We start from the raw sequence: 19,679 nt of genomic DNA, 5'->3' as shown, positions 1-19,679 counted from the left end.
CACACGGGCCTCGAGCGAAAGGCTCGTCTACGGCCAGCTCCAGCTCGCAACGCCCGGCCGTCCGGCGGGAAGATCTGAAAATGCGCGACAGCCTGCGCTCCTCGTAACCCCTGGCCTGATCGCTGCGCACGGCCCGTTCCAGGCTGGACGCGGCGTCTGCTGTGACCGGGAAGCGCTCCAGTTCGTGGCCGGAGCGGCTCCAGATACGTTCCCTCCCTGTCTCCGGGGCGTAATTCAGCTGAAAGTAGCAGTCGGGCGGCGGGATAGTCGAGGAGGCGGCGATCTCGCGCAAGTCCTCGGTGAGCCTCGTGCAACGGGCGCCACCTGATGCGCGGGAGCCCGGGCGCACGCCCTGCGTGTCGGGAATCTTCAGGAGGGCCCTGTGACGGCCGCGTCTCGAGTGAAACACCCCGCAGACCCTCAGTATGTTCAAGTCGGCGGGCCCCAGCGTGCGTATGCCTATCGTGACCCACTTGAAACGAGAGCTCGGCCCGAGCCCCCTCCCGAAAAGGACGATGTGGCCCGTGGTCCTCTCGCAGATCGACGGAGAATCCACGCGGGCCGGCGGATCTGCCTCTTTGATGCCCCTGGCGTCCGAGAGCGGCGCCCTGCTCGGGGTGCCCCGCAGCAGAGCCAGGTCCCCCTCCAAATCCTCGTGCATCGGGCGCTCGGGCGACTCGGACGGCCCAAGACTCGCTAGGCGAGGACAGGTGCCAGGTACGTGCTCTGACACGATCTGCCTGAGCTTCGACAGAATGGAGCAGTCGCTCGCCTCGAAGCGAATGCTGCTTTCCCTGGAACCTCGTTCGAAGCCCGCGTTTTCCATGCGTAGGTAAGAAAGGACCAGTGCCCGCGCCTCTGTCCACTCCAAGGGCCCCGAGAACCATAGGCTCGTCGGTACGTCTGGGCCTGCCAGCCTCGCGAAGACTTCCAGCGCGTACAGCACTGCCGCGCAGCTCGCGCCGTCGAGCTGAGGAGGAGCGATCACGTCCATGCCCCCGGGGATCAGACACACGGCCCGATCGAAGAGGTACGCCTCTGACCTGAAGCCCTGCGGCATGACACCGCTGTACCGAGGGGTCCTGTAGACACGCAACGTGGGCGTCCTGCTTGCAGAAGGTGATCTAGAGTTCCCTCGGACGACCTTCGGCGAGGATATCAGCAGGCGGGGCGCCCCTGGCGCGCCTGTCTCGATCTCCAGCACAGAGTGCCCGCTGGGAAACCATTCGGTGAGCCGTCCGCTCGGGCCTTCCGCAGCTGTCCTCGTCCTAAATCTGCTCTCGCTTTTGCTTTCGGCCTCCCGGGTTTCCCGTGCTGTCGTCTTCCCGCCTCTGCTCACACCTGCAGTGTCCTGGCGGCCCGTGCCCCTTCTGGCGTTCGGACTCGACTTGGGCACGATCACCAGAGCATCCCTGAGAAGGTGCCTCAGCACGGCGACGTGGTCGTTCTCGGCGAGCACCGAGAACGCCAGTGGCGTGGAGATCACCTCCCTCAGAGCCGCAAGGCCGGAGAATGCGCCGTGGCGACTTTCCGCCGTTCCGTCCAGTTCCCGTAGAAATCCCTGCCTCCCGCTGGCGCCGGGGCCTAGCGCGGGCCCCGGGAACCAAGGATCTTTAGGCTCCAGTTCCCTCAGGTCGAACGCGCGGTCGCCTTCTCCGGGTAGCACGCACCGCAGGGCGAACCGCGTCCCCAGCCCGCAGTCGCCCAAGGCAAGGGCGCAGAGCGTGCGGACAACCTCCTCGCGGCAGTCGGGCGAGAAGACGAGGCAAACGCGAGCCTTCCAAGAAGACACCACCTGGTAGAGCGACAGGCCATCTGAAGCGTAGATGATACCCGGGACGACCTCGGCTCCGCTCACGTCCCTCTCCTCGACCTCGTAGCCCACGCTCGTTTCTGGCCACCAGTGGGAAGAGCCGCCCGATTCGATCTCTGAGCGCTTCGAGATCACCAAAGCGGGCTCGGCCCCACCGCCTGCGAGCGCCCTGAAGGCCACGTCCGAGAACACAGACAGGGTCTCCCTGAACACGGCGAATGCGCTGTCTGCGGGCCGCAGCCTCCTGGGAGGACGGGGCTCCGCGAATCGCTGGATGCTCAGCAGTCTTCCATCCTCGTCGGCGGTGATCAGCGCACCGTCACCCAGCCGCGTCGCATAAAGCGTCGACGAGGAGCTCAGGGGGCTCTGGCGCAGGCGCCGCCGACGTTCCTGCTCGTATGCGTGGCGGCACCTCAAACGGTAGCCTTCGAGCCACTGCGGATGAAGGCGGGCTCGCAGGTTTCGACCCCGTGTCCCGAACAGGTAGGCCAGCTCGTCGTCCGAGAGTTCCGCTTTGCCGGCGCAGAGGCACGCGTAGATGTAGCAGATGTACTTATCACACATGCGGACGATTGGCCCCGAACGGCCCCCTCCCAAACGTTTCGGAGGCAAACGGGCTTCGAGGGAGCTGCTCCCGAAGGCTTCTACCCCATGGACATGACCGCGACTTTCTGCTCCGCGTGGAGCCGGGCCGCCGGACATGCCAGCGGATCGCAGCAGGCAACGCTGGTCCAGGCTGTGGAGTCTGCGTTTCGGAGGTATGAGGAAAGGGCTCGGAGGGAGAGCGTGGAACGCAGGGAGCGTGAGACGAGCGGAGGGGAGCGCGGCGAGCGCAGAGCCGGAAGGTTCCCACAAGACGACGTAGAAATGTACACAGAAGGCGAGTCGCTCGATCTGGACTCTCCATCCGAGAGGTCCTTAGTGAACCTGAGGCGCAGCGAAAGCGAAGAGAGCATGTCTGTGCACTCTCAAGGCAGCGAAGGCGAACCTGAGGGCGAACCCGCGGACAAACGCGAGTACAGCATTTCCTGGGTACCCGTGAGACGGGAAAGACGCCGGCGCGAAGACTCTCTGAGCGACGGAGGCCTCGGACCGGGAGATCCACCACAAGGGCCTGCCCGGTGCCTCAAGTGCGAAGCCTACGACGCCCACTGCAAGTCCGCTGCCGAGAGCTACAGACGGACCTTGGGCTGCTACACGAAAACGGTGTCCGAGCTCATGTTGGGCTTTAGAACCGTGCTGGAGAGGTATCCCGAGCTGAGGGTCGACACGGGCGACGAACGCCTGCACTTCATGGTTCAAGCTGCTCTGGGCCGTAACAACCTGGTCCGAGAAATGGTCCGCCTTTCCGCGAGGAGGACTCACGATCGCACGCGTGGGGAGTCCGGGCAGGGAGAGTCCTGTCGAGAGTCTGCGTCGGCGGCGGCGACCGTGTGCGAAGCGCTGAACTCCTGCTACACGGACGGCGAGGCGCTGCGGATGATCCTGGAGCGCTACACCGACCTGTACGTGAGATACATGGAGGTGTGGAGGGGGATGTGCGCAAAGATTTCCAGGGATGTTACGCCGCTGGAATTTGTGGAAATCGTGCGGGACAGACCCGGGGTGAGCCACGGCGAGCCGTGGAGCGAGGCAAGAGCGTACGTGGGTCGCTTGCTTGTCAAGGCGTCTTTGCTGGTGCCCAGGCGCGTCGGGGACGATTGCGCCCGGACGCTCAGGATGCTGGACGTCGAACTTTCCCGAGCCAGACCTCGAAGCTCAGAAGGTCGGGACAGGGTCCTCGTAGGGCACGTGGAAGACGTGCGCGATCTTCTCGACGAGGCAGGCTCCGGCATGTGGAGCTGGGATTTTCACTTGAACGACGCCTACTTTGACATCAGGAGCGACCTGGCGGTTCTCGAGAGCCTAATCGGAATCGGCGACATCTCCGTCAAGAGCCTGCTTTACGAGAGATCCCTACTGATCTCTCAGTTGAGAAAGGTCGTGAGGAACGAAGGCTCTCTGGAGCTCAGCCTGAGCAAGGCACGCGGTGAGCTCACGGAGGCCCAAGCATCGAGGCGCCGGCTTGAGGCCGCCGGCTCCTTCTTCGCGTTCTGAAGGTGTGCCTATGGGGGTGGGACGGGACACGGTAAGATACTTAACGCGGCCGGCAGCGGGCCCAACTCGACCACCCCCCTTACCATGGACGTCGACTGCGATTACTTGACGGTCGGCGGTGTCGACGCTGAACCTGACGGCCGGAATGACCCCTGTCCGCATTGCTCCTCCGCGCGCTCCCTGCGCAGGGCCCTGGTGTACAAGCCAGTGCACCAGGAATCTGATGGGGTCTCGGCATCCATTTCGGTCAGGCCGGTCACCTTCGAGGAGGCTTCGTCCGGCCGAATGGTCCCCTACGTGCTGTCGCACGAGACAAGGTACGGTCGCGGCATCGACCCGGAGGACGGGGACGAGACCGCGCATTACTACACGGTGCGGAACTGCCTCGCCTCGATCCGTGGCAGCGTCCACCTGAGAGACGCGGCGGAATACGGAACCTGGCTGTCAGAGGTGGACCAGTGTGCGGCGGCACTCGGCCGGTTGCGAAGCGCAGCTCACGTCTGCTCTCACCTGCCCGACCTGAAACGATTTGTGCTCGAGCAGAAAAATGACGATGGCCTGCTGCACCTCGCCAGCAAGTGGCTCAGGCGGGGTGAACACGCAACCGTCGGGATCGAGATGTTCGGGCCCTTTTTCGTCGATGTGGCTTTCGCGCCGGTTCTTCACAAGATCTTGAGATCTGACTGGCTCGTTATGCGCAAACGGAACTGTGGCACCTGCAACGAACTGAAACCGGGCTGGGCTCAGGAGTTCTACGACGCTCGCGAGGTCCCGCGCTCGCCAGACAGTGAGATGAGGTTCGTGGGCCACCCGACTTGTCCTTGTTGCAAGCCGGGGGAGGCGAAGGACCTTGGCGTCGTGGCTCGGGCCATTGTGAGGGAGATGAGGCTCTGCGGATACACCCCTTGGTCCGCTGTGCAGGCGGTGCGGCGCTGCGAAAGCTCCATGCTGGAGCTGTCGTGCTCCGAGTGCCGTCGGGTGATTTTTACCCATTGCGCATTTCTCATGGAGTGCGCTGCGGTCGAGGCTTCTCGGGAACGCGACTGGCTGGTCCGCAACGAGGCCGTGATTCAACTGTGCTGGGTCGTTCATTCCCTCCTTCCGCTCGAGAAGCAAGCCGCGTTCCCTGCGACGGACCTTTCGGGCGCCTGCTGCGTATCGGAAAACTTTGCAGAATCAGAAGATGGGGGTGGAGGAGAAGGAGAAATCCCCAGACGAGGAGAAGAAGGAGGGAACGGGGAAGGAGAAGAGGATTTGCCGGCCTGCGAGACGCGCCAGCACGGAGGGGCTGCTGCGATGTACGCTTGGGCTTTTTCGGTGGCCGCGCACTGCGTCGCGTTTCAAACCTACGAGCGAAACGGCTCGCTGGATTTGGAAAAGATCGTGGTGCTGTACGCAAACGATCATCTCCCCATGCTCCTCGACGATCAGGACGCCCGGGGAGAAGGCATCCTGACGACGAGCGTGTCGCCGGACCCCAGACTGTTTGAGACGGCAGCGCTGAACACTGGCTTCGTCTCTCCTGGGCTCGACCCGAGGGATCGCCTCGAGGAGCGGGACATGCGGGTCCCCCCCGCCGGAGAAGTGCTGTACGAGCTCCCTGCGCCGAGGACATTCCGTCGCTCGGGTTCCGGGACCCCGGTCGCCCTGGCGGAGATCCCCAGTCACACCGAGGCCCGGGCTCAGGATCCTGAAGCGATAGCGGCCGCCATAGCGCTTCACTTTCCCAAAGTGTCGCCGTGCGCTCTCGACCGTCTGAGCCTAAAAGTGCCTCGACCCAGCTCGCTCAGGGCTGACGCCAGCTTGTTCTGGCCTGTGTTTGTCAACCCCACAAGGTCCTGCCACAAGCTGTTCAAGGCCCTGGCTCTGCCCGCGTCTCCGAGTCCCGCTTACGCGCTAGAAACGTTGGCGCGAGGATGGCGACGGGTGAAGGACCTCGTGCGACCAGACTCGCCTCTGCCCACCGCCTCTGGAGGGTGGGTCGCTGTGGAGCGCGAGCATTACGAACGTTATTTCGAGGGCCCCCTGGACCTCTTGACGCGCGCAGGGTTGACGAGTGAGAGCGAAAAGGAGGCGATGCAAGAGGCTTTGGCGAGAGGCGTTTTGCCGTGCTTCGCGGCCGAAGGGGAAAGCTTACCCGACTCGCTTGTGAATTCCACCCTGGCGCTATCGTTCGCGGCCAGCGGGTTGAGACTCTCTGCGCCTCGTCACCTTGGAGGAGTAGAGCGGGGCCGGCGAGGAGTAGAGGCGGACGGCCGGTCCGCGGTGAGAGTCACCGTGGCGGGTCTGTTGTACTTTGCGGCGTGGTACGTGCTGGTGTACGGTAACGCTCTGCACTCTCGTCCCAGCGCTCTCGAGGTTCTGGCTCGCAACCCGGGAGGAACGGACGCAGACAGGCACTTGCGTGCGGCCATGGAACTGAAGATCGACCGACGCGCCACGACAGGAGACTGGGGAGAGGACGACGTCGGCCCAGACCCGTCTTGCCGCTACTCTGTCCGCGGGTACAACGACCGCAGCATCGTGAGAGCCATGCTGATCGTGTTTGAGGGATTGCTCGATGCTCGAACCGTGCTGCGCGCGGCACAGCTGTACGTGCCCGAGCTCACGGCTCAGCTGCCTTTCTTCATGGCCCTAAACGTCGTTCCCTGTACGGTGAAGAGCACGATCGAGGCACGCGACTCGTGGTTCGCTGCCCGCCTAGGCAACGCGGAGTCGTCTCCGGACGACCCGCCTTACGCCTACCTGGGCGACATTGCCCATGGGATTCGCAGCAGTCTGAGAGGCGCCTTAGATCGCGGCGACGAGCGGCCCGTCGCGGCTCCTCCAGCGAGCCTCGACGCTCGAGCCTCAGACCCCTGGCACGGCTGCCTCCTGTCTCTGAGCGAGAGCGACGACGACTGGGGTTCTATCCTCAGTTGCGCGACGCGCGACCTGGAGAGCATGTCTGTTCAGAGCGACCCAGATTGCTGGGAAAACGAGGTGGAACCAGGGAACCAGTACGTCGATTCGACCGCTCGCCATCCAGGCACTGCAGACGGGACGGAACGAGTAGCGACCTGCTCTGAGAGCGCCCCTCGAGACCCCCCGGTCGCCTCCGGAGATCAAGACGTTCCGAGCGCGGCACTCGCGCAGCGTGACTGCCCTCGGTCGACGCTGGAAACGCTGCTGGTGGTGGACTCTCCAGATAGTCTCGGCTTTGCGCACCAAAAGGTTTTTCCCAGCGAAACCGCGGACGCGAACGAATGGCCGGGCTTTGTTGGGGTGAGCTCGGTTCCGAGTCTGAGAAAGCCTTGCCTGACGAACGTGTGGAATACGACTTTCGCCAAGACGCGCAGGGACGCCGTGCCGAGCTCAGAACCTGCCGTATGCAGCTCGGCGTCGCGCCCGTGCAAAACCCTGGCGGAAGCGCTCTGGCTGATGTTCGTCGGCGCGTACGGACGCCGAGAGTCGGACTCGGCTGCCCTGACGGTGGAAGCCCTCGCGGTTGTTGTACACTTGGCCTCGAAAATCATCGATAGAAATTCTACCCCAGGCCTAGGGCCCTGCAAAGACATAAAGGCCCTGTGCGGCGACTTGTACGCAGCGCCGGAACAGTTTCTGCCCGTCGTCTCCATAGCGGCAGGTTTGTTCGGGCGCAACGTCACGGTCTGCTCGCAGGGGACCTTCTTTCACATTTGCAACAGCCATCACGGGAACTCGTGGGTGCAGGGCTTTCTGGAATGCGACGGATCATCGTGGCAGCTGAGGGGCCTGCCGCCGCACACGACTCCAATCGAACTTCTGTTCGAGAGTGGACCGAATCACAGAGCGGGCTCGCTCCGCGCCTACGCGAGGCTACACGACCTCGATGTGATCGAGGTTCCTTCGGACGGTTACTGCGGATTCCACAGCGTAGCCCAGCTCCTGTTCAATGACACGGCCAGAGGGGAAACCCGCGCGTCCCTGGTGACGAGGACGGCCGAGTTTGTGTTTCTCAACGCGGAAAGGGCAGACGTCAGAGAGACGTACCTGACAGTCAACGGACCCAAAAACGTCTCTGAGCTGAAGCGACTCTTGTCTGAGGAGAAGAGGTGGCTCAGTGTACAGGAGGTAAAATACATGCTAGAAGCTCACGGCAAACGCTTGGGACTCCTCACGGAGACGTCGTACCCGATCTACGATAGGGCTTGCGCTCACATCGTGTGGACCCGAAACCATTACGAGCCCTTGAAACCCAAAGTGTTACGATGCTGAGCTATGCTGTTTTCTGTCAGATGTTTTTTTTATTTTTCCTTGTTGTTTCGATGAGGTGATGGAAATAAAAATCAAAGACATACCAAATTCTGTGGTGCACGACTGAATTCTTTATTTTGTGAAAAAGGAATACACTGGAAATACTGTACATGAACACAAGTACATGAACACAACCGCAATGCAGTCAGAGGGTGAGTTTCTTTGCTTCATGCGAGATAAAGTAAACTGCAAAAATGGTACATGGCGACTGCTCTCGGTAGAAGCGACACGGGTCACTACACAGTCAGAAGGAACATTCGGTACACTGCCCCGTTGCCGAGTGAGAGACGGTGCGTGCGCTACAAATTGAAGCAAATTGAAGTGGATGAAACCTAATAGTACATGCTGCTTTGAGTGTCCTCTTCCCGCTGAGGGAGCCCTAGAGAGCTTTCCCCCGCCCCGTCACCGTGCGTGTGCTCAGACCCTCTCGAGGTCCACCCGTCTCCAGCCACTCCTTCCCCGTCGAGTTCTTCGTTCTGATTGGCAAAGGCGGCGGCGAGCGCTCTGGTGACCAGGTCGTACCTCTCCAACGGGTTGAGCTGAGCGAGGGTCACGGGCCCGGCGACAGCGGGCTCGACCACAATCACCCGATTCCACTTGATGACTTGATTTTGTATCCGTACGACAAACGGGCCGTAGGGTTGCACCTCGAAGCCTTGTTCCGTGGGCAGAGAAAGCATTTCGTATCGTCCGTCTCTACCCAGCACGTCCTCCAGCGGGCTTCGCGGTCCCGTGGCTCTTTCGGAAAAGCCGCACAGCCCGTACACTTGGTGGATGAGCTCCTCGTCCTCGGGCAAAGTCCACTCTCTGAAGTAGTTTCTCATATCCCCGGCCTGGAGCCACGACACGCAGCTGCGCTCCTTACTGCGGCCGCCCTTTGAGCACATCGGAGAGCCGTAGGCGGAGTGCGGGCACGCTCCGAAAACGGCGATGTACGCCCGCTTCAGCTTGTCAGCTGCCGCGTCGGGCACGTATTGTCGCAGGTTTAGCTGGGAGAGGGTTTCCCACACGGCGGCCAGACCTTCCAAGGCGCCCCATGCGGGCCCGTTCCCGTCCCAGACGTACAGCGTGTCGACAAGGCACGCCAGCAGGTCGACCCTAAATCCCGTCTTGACCCTCCAAATGCGAGCCGGCTGTATGCGCTTCATGGTGAAGCCGAGAACCCTCAGGGAAAGGATCTGAACTCTGAGGAGGCACTGTAGCACGTGGTAGGCCAGCAGTACCTTGTCGTCGTAGAACCACGACACGAGCGACCCCTTAGAGCACCCGAGGTTCACAGACCCGGGGCTCTCGCCCACAAACACCCCAAGCGCCATTTCCTCCGTGTCTTTGGTCACGCAGTGTAGGGCGAAGGTGCGTGCAGCAAAGGAGTGGACTTGCAGGCGCGTGTGCATGTCCAGCAGATTCACCAGAGACTCGTAGGCCATGTGAATCCTGTGTATGATCAAGCCCTGGACGTCCTGGACGGTGCACACGGCACCCAGGTAGTTGGTCTTTTTCCCGAGCACTCGAAGGAGATGTGGCGTGTCCTCCTTGCACAAGCTCGGCAAACTGTCCACGAGAATCTCCGTGAGCCTGAAACCCCGGTCCGGCGGAGCGGAGAGGTCCACGGTGAAGTACCACTGCTCCGAGAGCTCGCAGTTGAGCACGGTGCGCTCCACCGCCGGCACGTAGGCAAACCCTGTGGGCCATGAGAGCTTCGTGCACCGGGCGTGCCCCCGTCTCGTCATATCCCCGTCCCTGTGCGAGTACTCTCTGCCCATCCTCCACAGAAACCTTTGGCAAGTGATTGATCCGTGTACCAGGTCCAATACAGCTGGCCCCCGCTGCATTTGCTTGTCCTTTGCGCCCGGGCCCCACGCGTCCCATCGCTCCGGCTTGTTGAGTCCGTGGCACGGCCTGCTGACGCAGTCCTCCTCTGAGTGACGTTTCACGGTGAGGTTGCTGATCAAATCGGTTATGTCCCTCGAAACCAGGTAAGTGACGGGGTGAAAGCGGGCGCAGTCTGACAGTTGCCTCTCCCGCCGCGAGAGCCCTCTGGACCTCCATCTCATGCAATTAGCCTTCTGCACCCGCTCGCGTTTGGCCGAGCTGAGACTGTCCTCCTCGCCGCGACTGTCCTCCATTCGGATGGGGCCCTGAAGCGACTGCCTATCTGCGCTTCCCGAGGGGTTGAGTCCTCCCGAAGCGACGAGCGCCTCTTCTCCGTCGCACCGGGTCGTCTCTGGCAAGGGGTCCTCCGATTTTAGGCGAAGAAGGGTTAGAGTCGTGTCCGCACTCGTGCTCTGCTCGGGGTAAAAGGACTCTTGTAAGACTCTGTACACCATGTCGCTGCTCTGGAAATTGTCGATGTCAGTTCTGGCGAAGAAGAGATTCGTAGTGTTGTCTGTCACAATGCAGTCCAGGGAGCCTGCCGTGTGGAGGGAGCCTGCCGTGTGGAGGGAGCCGGTCGAGCGAAGGGAGCTCGCCTCGTCCTCGTCGCAAAGTCCGAAGTCCTGCAGCTCGGCGAGGGCGTCCCGCTTTTCGACCTTGGCACTGGGCGAACTGTGGCAGCCTCTGGGTGCGCGGCGATCCAATCTCTCCCATTCCGCAGAGAAGAGGTCCTCGTTCAGGGGGTTCACGTCCGCGTCTAGGTAGGTCACGGTCCGCGGCTTGCTCGAAGGTTCGCTCGACGACCCGCGAGAGAGAGCCAGTTCCCTTGTCAGATCGCTGCTCATCTTCATAATGTGCTCCAGGCCGCAGCATTCTTCCAGCGTCCGCTGGCTCGCGGACTGGGATGCCTCTGGAAAAAGCGGCTGACAGGGATCCATCGTCATGCTTTTTGTGACGTGCGGATTGCTCAGCGTGTTACTCTTGCGCTTCCTCCTGCCGGTCTTGGTTCGGGCTGGACTGGTGGCACGGGCGCGTCCCGAAGCCTGGCAAGACAGAATTTCCGCCAGGGTCTTACAGCGCTCCAGTGTCCTCCTCGCTGGCCCCAGCGAGGACAACTCGTCCTCCTTCAGGACCTCTATCATGCAGGCGAGCCCGGGCGCCGCTGCGGCCCCGTCGCACCGCGTCAACCAGTCGAACCGCTCTCTCAAAGAGCTGCGATCCCTGGACCCGGGCCCCAGCCACGTGGCCCGCGGCCAGCGCCCCGTCTCTTCGGACCGCGGCGGTCTCCCGAGGCAATCCAGCACCGTGGACCAGAGGTGAGCGTCCGCCATGCCCGTCCTGCAAAACTCAGAGATGGCGGCCTCCGTTGTCGAGCCATCGTCCGGGAGCGCTCCGGCGCGCAGCACGCTCAGCGCCAAGTTGGAGCACGCGGCACGAAAACTGTCTTCGTCGTCGGTCAGCGCAGAGGCCCTGTAAAGCCCGGGCATGGAAACTAAGGGGAGCAGCGACATTGTCTCCCCTGTGTGTCGGTGGATGACGAAGGCGCATGAGAGCTTGGAGGTGCGGCTGTGAGAGTCGTCATCCTTTGCGTTCTGGTACAGAACTCTGCAAGGATGGCGATCGGTGGAGCGGAGGTCTCTCAGGGAGTCCAACACGCAGACCAGCGCTCTGCGGACCACGACGTCGCGGACCTGCTTTCCTCGGGTCTCCCTCAGCCAGCTGTGGAGCGGCAGCCACCCGACCCCCGACGTTGTCACCACGTGCATGACAGTCGACGGCGCTCCTCCCGCTTGCTCCAGCGCGATGCAATCGAGCTGAGGGTAGTGCTGCCCGACCCCCGGTGAAAAGACCTGTCCTTCGTCTTTCAGCCTGACCCTCCGCCTCGCTCTGCATTGGTTCTCGTAAGCCCTCGCGGCTTCGTGCAAGGTTTGCTCCAGGTGTTTGTTGGAAACCAACACACTCAGGACGACGGAGACGTCCCCGTGGAGCGAGGTGCGCACCTCGCGCACCCTCACCAGCGGCTTACTCTGTGTCCTTTGGCTCGTCATTTCGGGTCCGGGCGCGGCCCTCAGCTCGTGAAACAGGCAATGGTTCCTCACGAAGCCGTAGAGGGGTTCGGGCATCCTCAGCTCGAAGCGGTCGGTCGACGGGGTCCACGACCAGCTCTCCAGCTCCGAGCCCAGGTTGAAGTAGTAGGGAATCGAAACGCCTAGCCTGGTGCTCTGCTTGTCCTGATATCTCCACCAGAGCTTGAGGATGCTGGCATGAAGGTGAAGCTCCTCTTCTGGGTCGTGAGGCGAGCGCCGGGATGCGTCGGGACCTAGCGCTAGAAGTAGGTGCCTGGCGACGTCCCTCAACTCGCCGGGGGATCTGTAAAACGTGTAGCGCCTCCTTTTGGCCAGGCTGACGAAGAGCATTACGAAGTACGGAGTGTGGAGGGTGGCCAAGTGTTCCAACCGCCGCAGGTTCAGCCCCACTTCTTGCGGTGCGCGGTTATCGCAGCGATCTTCCACCTCCAGCACGTGGCGACACAACGATGGTTCGAAACGTATTTTCACCCCTCTGCACAGCTGACAATATTTGCACTGGCCTGAGACGAAAAACGAACTTAGTCCGATCGAGCCCCTTAGGTCTTGCGGGTGGTAGAAGTAATCTCTGCGCTCTGCTGCGAGGCGGTCCCGCTCCCCCGGTGGAATCTCCCACGTAGCCCGATTGCAGAGGTAACAGATGGCCTCTTCGACGCAGTCGAAGCAGTCTCGGTCGACGTGGAGTTCCAGAGCACCTGCGTGCAGTGCTGCGGCTGCCACCAGCCACTTGGAGACGCCGTCCTTTGGATCCATGGGCTCAGCTGCGCAACTGACAAAAAAAACATAACACAGAGGAATGGTTGGGCAGGGGTGAGAGACAGAGGAAAGGACTCAGATGATGATGATGATGATGATAATGATTATGATTTGTCACAGACGCGGTTAGTTTTTTTTTTTTCACTGCGTTTTTATAACTTTGCCTCGTCCTTTTCACTGGATCGCTTCGCGCTTCGAAGAAAAGTCTGAAAAGTCTGTTAATATCCCTCACGTGACGCCCGCCATGTAAGCATCACGAGCGCCCCCCTGTCATCTTGACTCGGCGTCACAGTTTGTAAATGTTCAGCGAGGTGTCGCCGTCCAACACTGTGTGCGTTACCATCAGTCTGTACTCTCTGTCTCTCGCGTGGTAGTACAGGGTGTGTTGCACGGCTATGGCGAGGCAGCAAGCCCCGTCCGTCTTCCCGAGAGCCCAGGTCCTGAACTGGTCCCGAAAGCCTTGCGGCTCACACACACGGCGAGACCTGGAGCCGCTGCTGAAAGGCGTGGGCTTCAGGGTGCCCAGGGATGCCGGCAGCTCGTACCAGAAAGCGGGAGATCCTGCCCGCGGGGAGCCCATCCTGCTCGAGGCCTCTGGGAGCTCACCGATGGCCGCCGCGGCGAGCCCGACATCTCCCTCGAAGTACGTGTGCGCGAAGCAGGAGGCTTCACCCTCGGGTGGCTCGGGCAGAGTCCCCGAAAAACCATCCACGTCTATGATGATGTAGCGCACGCCGAGAGTCTCGTTTTTGTAGTCTACGCTGCGGACGGCCGCGGGCAGCACGGTGACGTACCCGAAGAGCCAGGCCAGCACATCGGACTCGATCTTCACAGGGTCGGGCACGTGGTTGGACCAGACCACCGCCTGCATTCCCCTGATCTTCGGAACCGCCTTCATGCAAGCGCTCATCACGTCGAATGAGTTCCAGCGGAGGTCTATCACGCAGGCTTGCTCCGTTCTCATGCCGATCAGGTGGTGCTTGCAGGCGACGGCTTTCTCGCATGACTCCGGAGACACCAGGTCGAGCGCCAGGGCTTCTCCGAAAAGCCTGTTTCCGTATTCGGGCGTGGGTGCCGTGATGGCGCGCCCTATCACGTACAGGGCGCTGAAGTTGTCGCGGCCCGGGAAGAGCTCCAGGGTTATCTCCTTGGGCAGCGCGCTCTCGAAGCAATGCTGCTCTTCCTCCAACGAAGCCGGTCCCCGTCTCTGGACACGAAAATTAAACTGGTCCACCACACAGAGGGGTCTCTCTGCGGTGCATCCGAAGTGGGATGGGCGTGATTTGTACACGTACAGTCCCGGAGGCAGGGTCCTGGAACGGTCTACCTGGTAGACCAACACAGAGTCGCAGCATTTGGGGTATCTCGCGCTCCGGTTGCACATCAGCCACCTGTACGCCGCTGCCACCGGCTCCATTTCGTACGCCCACAGGACTTCTGACTGGGCTCTGGCGATTTCGCGGGAGGAGCCCTGCCCGCCCGGTTTGGTGGCGCCCCGTCGGCGGCGTTCGGGGTTCGGAACATCTGCGCCGTCCCCCCCTCTGTAGCGCTGTTCCGCGGACGCGCTAAGCCGTTGCGCGCAAGTGCAGGGCCCTTCTTTCGTGCCATGTCGCAGCAACGCGTCCACTGCATGCCTAAAGTTGAACCTGTGGTGGGAGCAGTTGGTCGTGCCCTCTCCGAGAGACCTCAGGCTCACGCCTTCAGTTCCGGGGGCGTACAGCACGCCGCCGATCACCGGCACGGGGTCTAGCGCCAAGGCCCTGTACAGGGAGCAGCACAGCTCCCGCTTCGCTTCCATCGTGGACTGAGCTTCCTCGGACGGCGGAGGGGGCCACGGGTGTTACGTCGACGATGTCGCGAGGAGGGGGGGAGGCTCCTCAAGAGGGCCCTCACGACGCCTTTGCAGGGAGGGTACCCGTCGAACTGTTGATGGAGTGTAAAAGAAAGCGTCAGAAGGCCTCGGTGGAGGCCGCTCTCAAGTCTACGAATCTATACAGGAGAGTTTCCACGATCAGCTACGTCGGCGGAGCGTCCAAGGTCGGCAGAGCGAGGGTCGACAAGCGGTCGGGGTGCGCAAAGTGCCTGTCGTGTCTGGTGACCTTGGTCAAAGGCAGCAAGCAAAGGAGCAGAGCCGGCGTCAAGCTCCGATGTCCTTGCGAAGCCAGGGTGTGCGAGACCTGTTTCGTGAATGACCCACACTGGTACCTGACGGAGCCTCACTTCAGCAGCTGCCCGTCCCTCCGCGGGTTCATCTGTTCCGCGTGCGCCTGTTTTGCAGGACTCGTCGAGAAACCATGTTGCCTCTGGATGTGCCCGGGCTGTTCGGACGGGGTCCGAGAGAAGGGCGTCTCCTGCTCGCTGTGCTCAAAACCCGTGCCTCGCGGGAAGCCATCCGCGCGTCGCTCCCTCTGGTGCGAAGCGGCGGATCCGGGTCGACGGGCTGCGGAGCCTCCCTCGGACGCCCCATGTTTGGACGAAGGCAAAGTCTCAGACGGCAGGGAGCTGATCAAGGCTCGCGTCTTGGAGCGTGCGGCAGAGAGAAGACACCTGTCGTCTGCCGACCTCGCCGTCCTCTTCCCGGAGTGCGAGCCTCGGCCGGGCAGATGCTCGTGCGAGGCAAACGGCGACCCCAATCCCATGTGCCCACGCTGCACCCCCGTGCTGGCCGTGTTGGAGCTGCTGGCCAGGAACCCGAAACCGCTCATGGCATCTTTCGCGGAGCGCGCGGTGCCGGGACGAGCCCTGGCCCGTAACACGTACGACAGGGCCCTGCTCACGGAGATGCTGAATGACAGAGGGCTCCCTAGGTGCGCTAATCGCAACTCCTGCAAAGGAATGCTGGTCAACGTGCGGACGGGCCCCTTGACGACTCTGATGTCCCCAGAGGCTTACAAGCAATATGTTCTGGAACGAGATAAGGTGCAGCGCTCGGGCGACGGCGAGCCGAACATCGTGCCGCAGCCTTCCTGCTGCGTCCTGTGCCTGCTGTTTAATCAGTCCGCCGCGGTCGCGCAGATGTGCGGTTCGCAGGGCCTCCGGCTCGAAACCCCCCGCACGGACCCCGTGTACTACTTCAACGTGAAGTTCGCACCAGACGTGGGCCTGCCTGAGGTATCGGTGAGAGACTACCAAGGGTTCCTTGTCAACTTTCAAGGTTCCGTGGGAAGCTACAAGCCCGCGTTCTACTACAACTGGAGACACATGCTGGAAATGTTACACAGAGACGCCTCTGGAGCAGTGACCCTCATTCACCCCGGACAAAGGCAGCTTTAGACTCTTCGAGGTACGATAAGCTGTGCTCGAAAAGGGCGACTGTTTTGTAAAAGAAAAAAAAAAAGAGAAAAGCCAACCGTTGATCAATTAGGATTTAAAGTATGAACTCACTTACGTGGTCCTGAGCTCTAAGCTGTGCGATCCAGGTTCAGCAACACGAAGCCTTGTGAGATTCTGCAAAGTGGAAAAAGAGGGGAGTATGCAAAGGAAAGATTGCCCTCCTCTGTGTTGCTCTTTGCAGCGTGACAACTGGCTTTGCACGGGCCCTTGGTAGAAATCTGCCACGCTGCACTGAGTCTTAATCTCTGTGGTTGGACCTCACTGTCCTCTTTGCCCCTCCCTCTTTCCCTGCAGCGGGTGTGGGGGGGCTTACAATCAGCCTCCTCCTCCTTCAGAATGAAGGCCCCACCTTCTAACGTTTCCTCTTTTTCTTCCAGTGTCCTCCTTCTCCCTCTCTGTCTGACTCTGCCTCGCTGAAGTCTGACGGGAGTGCGGCGGACCGGAAACGGAAACTAGACCAGAAGATTTGGATCACAGGCCCTTTAAAACTTGTTCCGTGCAAACCAAGAGAGGTCATAGTAACCTTACGCGAGTTTAACAAAGACTGGAGGGAAGTTGCTCCGTGAAGAGCGCGACAGTTCGAGAGAGAGAAAAAGAAAAATCAATCCTTCTGCCATGGAAAAGTACTGGAAGACCAGCTTTTGCCTGGGCAAGGGGGGCTTCGGCAAAGTGTTTCTGGGAAAGAGGCGAAGCGACGGGATTTCCGTGGCCCTGAAGATTATCCCGCTCTCGCGTACGAGATGCTGCGAGGTTGATGGGACCAGTAAGCCATTCGAAGCTGTCGCCTTGGAAATGGTCTCCAAAGACCCTCCGTTTCCTGGGATCATCCGCATGCTGGACTTTTACAAGACCCCGTATAATTGGGTGATAGTCACGGAGAAGCCAGAGAACACGCAAGATCTGTACGAATACATCACGATCAGTAAGCGTCTGCGCGAGGACACGGCCAGAGAATTTTTAGGTCAGGTCATCCAGGCCTTGCTCCACTGTCACAGCCGCGGTGTTGTGCACATGGACGTAAAAGACGAAAACCTGCTGGTGGACCTGACGACGCTCGAGCTGAAACTCATCGACTTTGGCTCCGCCGAATTTCTTGAACCCGACAAAGTGTACGACATGTTCCACGGGACTGCGGCATATGGGCCCCCCGAACGGCTCACACAAGGATGCTACAAAGCTCTTCCATCTGAGGTTTGGTCGTTGGGGATTCTTTTGTACGACATGGTGCACGGGGACATACCATTTGGAAACGACAGGGAGCTCCTACTGGGCGAGCTTAGATTCGAAAAAGACCTCTCTGAGGACTGCGTGGCCCTGATAAAATGGTGTTTGAGCAGGACGCCCGAAGAGAGACCGATGCTGAAAGACATACTGGCCCACCCTTGGATGCTGAAGCGAGGCTCGGAGGCGCACGAAGGCGACGCCACGGCTGGAGCCCCGAAGCCCACGCGAGGGGATCTCCAGCAATCGGAGCCCGGCTCTGCTCTGGCGGCCCGAGCCCACGATGTCGACACGCCGACCCGTCGAGGGTCCGTCTCGTCCGTGGGAAACGAAAAGCAGCTTCGTCCGGCGATGGCGACGCTCTGCTCCGAGGGCTTCGAATCAATCTGGAGGAGATTGCCGTCCTTCGACCGACTTCCCAGTCGTCAGGGGAGTATCGCCGCAGAGACAGGACTTACCGAGGCTCGTTGCCACTCAGAGGTCTCGCAGAGCGGAGCGCATCGTCCGGGTCAGGGAGAGCTCCCAAAAACGGAGTAGGATGTAGGATGTTGAACAAAATGGCTAACTGCTCATGTTGTATAGATGCCAGTTCCATGATAACTCAATAGAGCTTGTTCCCTGATGCCTACTGTACAGTTTTTTTTTTTTGCCTTGTTCGAATAAAAGTCAAACTGGAACCTCAACGTTGCATATTCGCTTTCTTTTTTGCTCATGGGTTTTGTCCCAACATGACTATTTGAAGAGATATTTTTCTAATTATTGGATACATCACACAATCTCGGTTTTTAAAGATTGAAAAATTAAAAAAAAAATACATTGGTGTGTACATTTTTAATCGTATAATGGTCAGTATATACACGTTAGATAAAGTGATTACCACACACAAAGGTTACATGATTTTGGTCAGCATATACACAGGTTAAATGAAGTGATTACCATATACAAGGAATGGCAGCCAGAGCTGTCTGCTGTGACGTTACTTTGATGACCCAGACCTCCCGCTCGCCGTAGCACCAACAGAGTGGGGTGGAAATGAAACGGTCCAAAGAACCTTCATGCAGCTCTACTCAAAAAGAAAAACAAAAACAAAACAAGAGTGTGTTGGAAAAGTCAGCAGAAGTCGATGGTATTTTCTTACCAAATACCAAAAGAAACAAAATTAGTTGTAGCGTTAGATACAAGGGGGCTTACAAAGAGGCTCCGACCCAAGTTTAGGGACACTGACCTGAGTTCTGAGACTCAGACCATCAGAGGAAGCTTTGGACCCTAATCTCTCACAAAAAGAGTCTCAGTGAAAATCTGCTAAAAATGTATACTAAAAAAAAAAAATAGTTCCACACGCTCTCTTGTAGGTCCGTTCGACCCCAACACTAACTAAAACTAAACAATAGCTCCGCGCACTGTCTCGCGGGGTCCGTGAGACCCAACGCCGACTGGAACCAAACAGTGGGTCCGCGCGCTGTCTCGCGGGGTCCGTTAGACCCCGAACAGAATTGGAACGAAACACAGGCTCCGCGCGCTGTCTCGCGGGGTCCGTGAAACCCCGTACAGAATTGGAACGAAACACAGGCTCCGCGCGCTGTTTGCACGGTCCGTTAAACCTCGAACAGAAGTGGAACGAAACACAGGCTCCGCGCGCTGTCTCGCGGGGTCCGTGAGACCCCGTACAGAATTGGAGCGAAACACAGGCACCTCGCGCTGTCTCGCATGGTCCCAGCGACCCCGTCTCGATTTGGAACCAAACAGTGGCACCTCGCGCTGTCTCGCGTGGTCCGTGAGACCCCGTACAGAATTGGAACCAAACAGTGGCACCTCGCGCTGTCTCGCGGGGTCCGTGAGACCCCGTAGAGAGTTGGAACGAAACACAGGCTCCGCGCGCTGTCTCGCGGGGTCCGTGAGACCCCGTACAGAGTTGGAACGAAACACAGGCTCCGAGCGCTGTCTCCCGGGGTCCGTGAGACCCCGTACAGAATTGGAAGGAAACACAGGCTCCGCGCGCTGTCTTGCACGGTCCGTGAGACCCCGAACAGAATTGGAACCAAACTGTGGCTCCGAGCGCTGTCTCGCGGGGTCCGTGAGACCCCGTACAGAATTGGAACGAAACACAGGCTCCGCGCGCTGTCTCGCGGGGTCCGTGAGACCCCGTACAGAGTTGGAACGAAACACAGGCTCCGAGCGCTGTCTCCCGGGGTCCGTGAGACCCCGTAGAGAGTTGGAACGAAACA

At 60.2% G+C, this 19,679-nt stretch overlaps 2 protein-coding genes and 1 pseudogene across 3 annotated transcripts in view; 1 reads left to right on the top strand and 2 right to left on the bottom strand.

Moving 5' to 3' along the window:
- The window catches only part of slc35f4 (solute carrier family 35 member F4), a 196,731-nt gene that overhangs the window by 167,976 nt on the left and 9,076 nt on the right, over positions 1-19,679 (bottom strand). The window lies entirely within an intron of this gene.
- On the bottom strand, positions 8,234-18,520 carry LOC144989076 (uncharacterized). Its single transcript, XM_078941004.1, has 2 exons — positions 18,391-18,520; positions 8,234-12,913 (listed from the first exon to the last, which is right to left on the bottom strand). The coding sequence occupies exon 2, from the start codon at positions 12,895-12,897 to the stop codon at positions 8,518-8,520; it is 4,380 nt and encodes a 1,459-aa protein (XP_078797130.1). The 5' UTR covers positions 12,898-12,913; positions 18,391-18,520; the 3' UTR covers positions 8,234-8,517.
- On the top strand, positions 16,320-18,110 carry LOC144989079 (serine/threonine-protein kinase pim-3 pseudogene; annotated as a pseudogene). The gene has a single exon (XR_013653224.1). The product of XR_013653224.1 is annotated as a serine/threonine-protein kinase pim-3 pseudogene (transcript).

This window comes from Oryzias latipes, chromosome 22 (genome assembly GCF_053564925.1).
Source record: "Oryzias latipes strain Hd-rR chromosome 22, Olatipes_Hd-rR_3.1".
Lineage (NCBI taxonomy): Eukaryota > Metazoa > Chordata > Actinopteri > Beloniformes > Adrianichthyidae > Oryzias > Oryzias latipes.
The sequence above is the reverse complement of the archived record's forward strand: the minus strand, read 5'-3'. Positions and strand labels throughout refer to the sequence as shown.

What these genes read in the sequence shown, in the direction of transcription:
- LOC144989076 (XM_078941004.1), bottom strand. Translation starts at nt 12,897, where the DNA reads ATGGATCCAAAGGACGGCGTCTCCAAGTGGCTGGTGGCAGCCGCAGCA.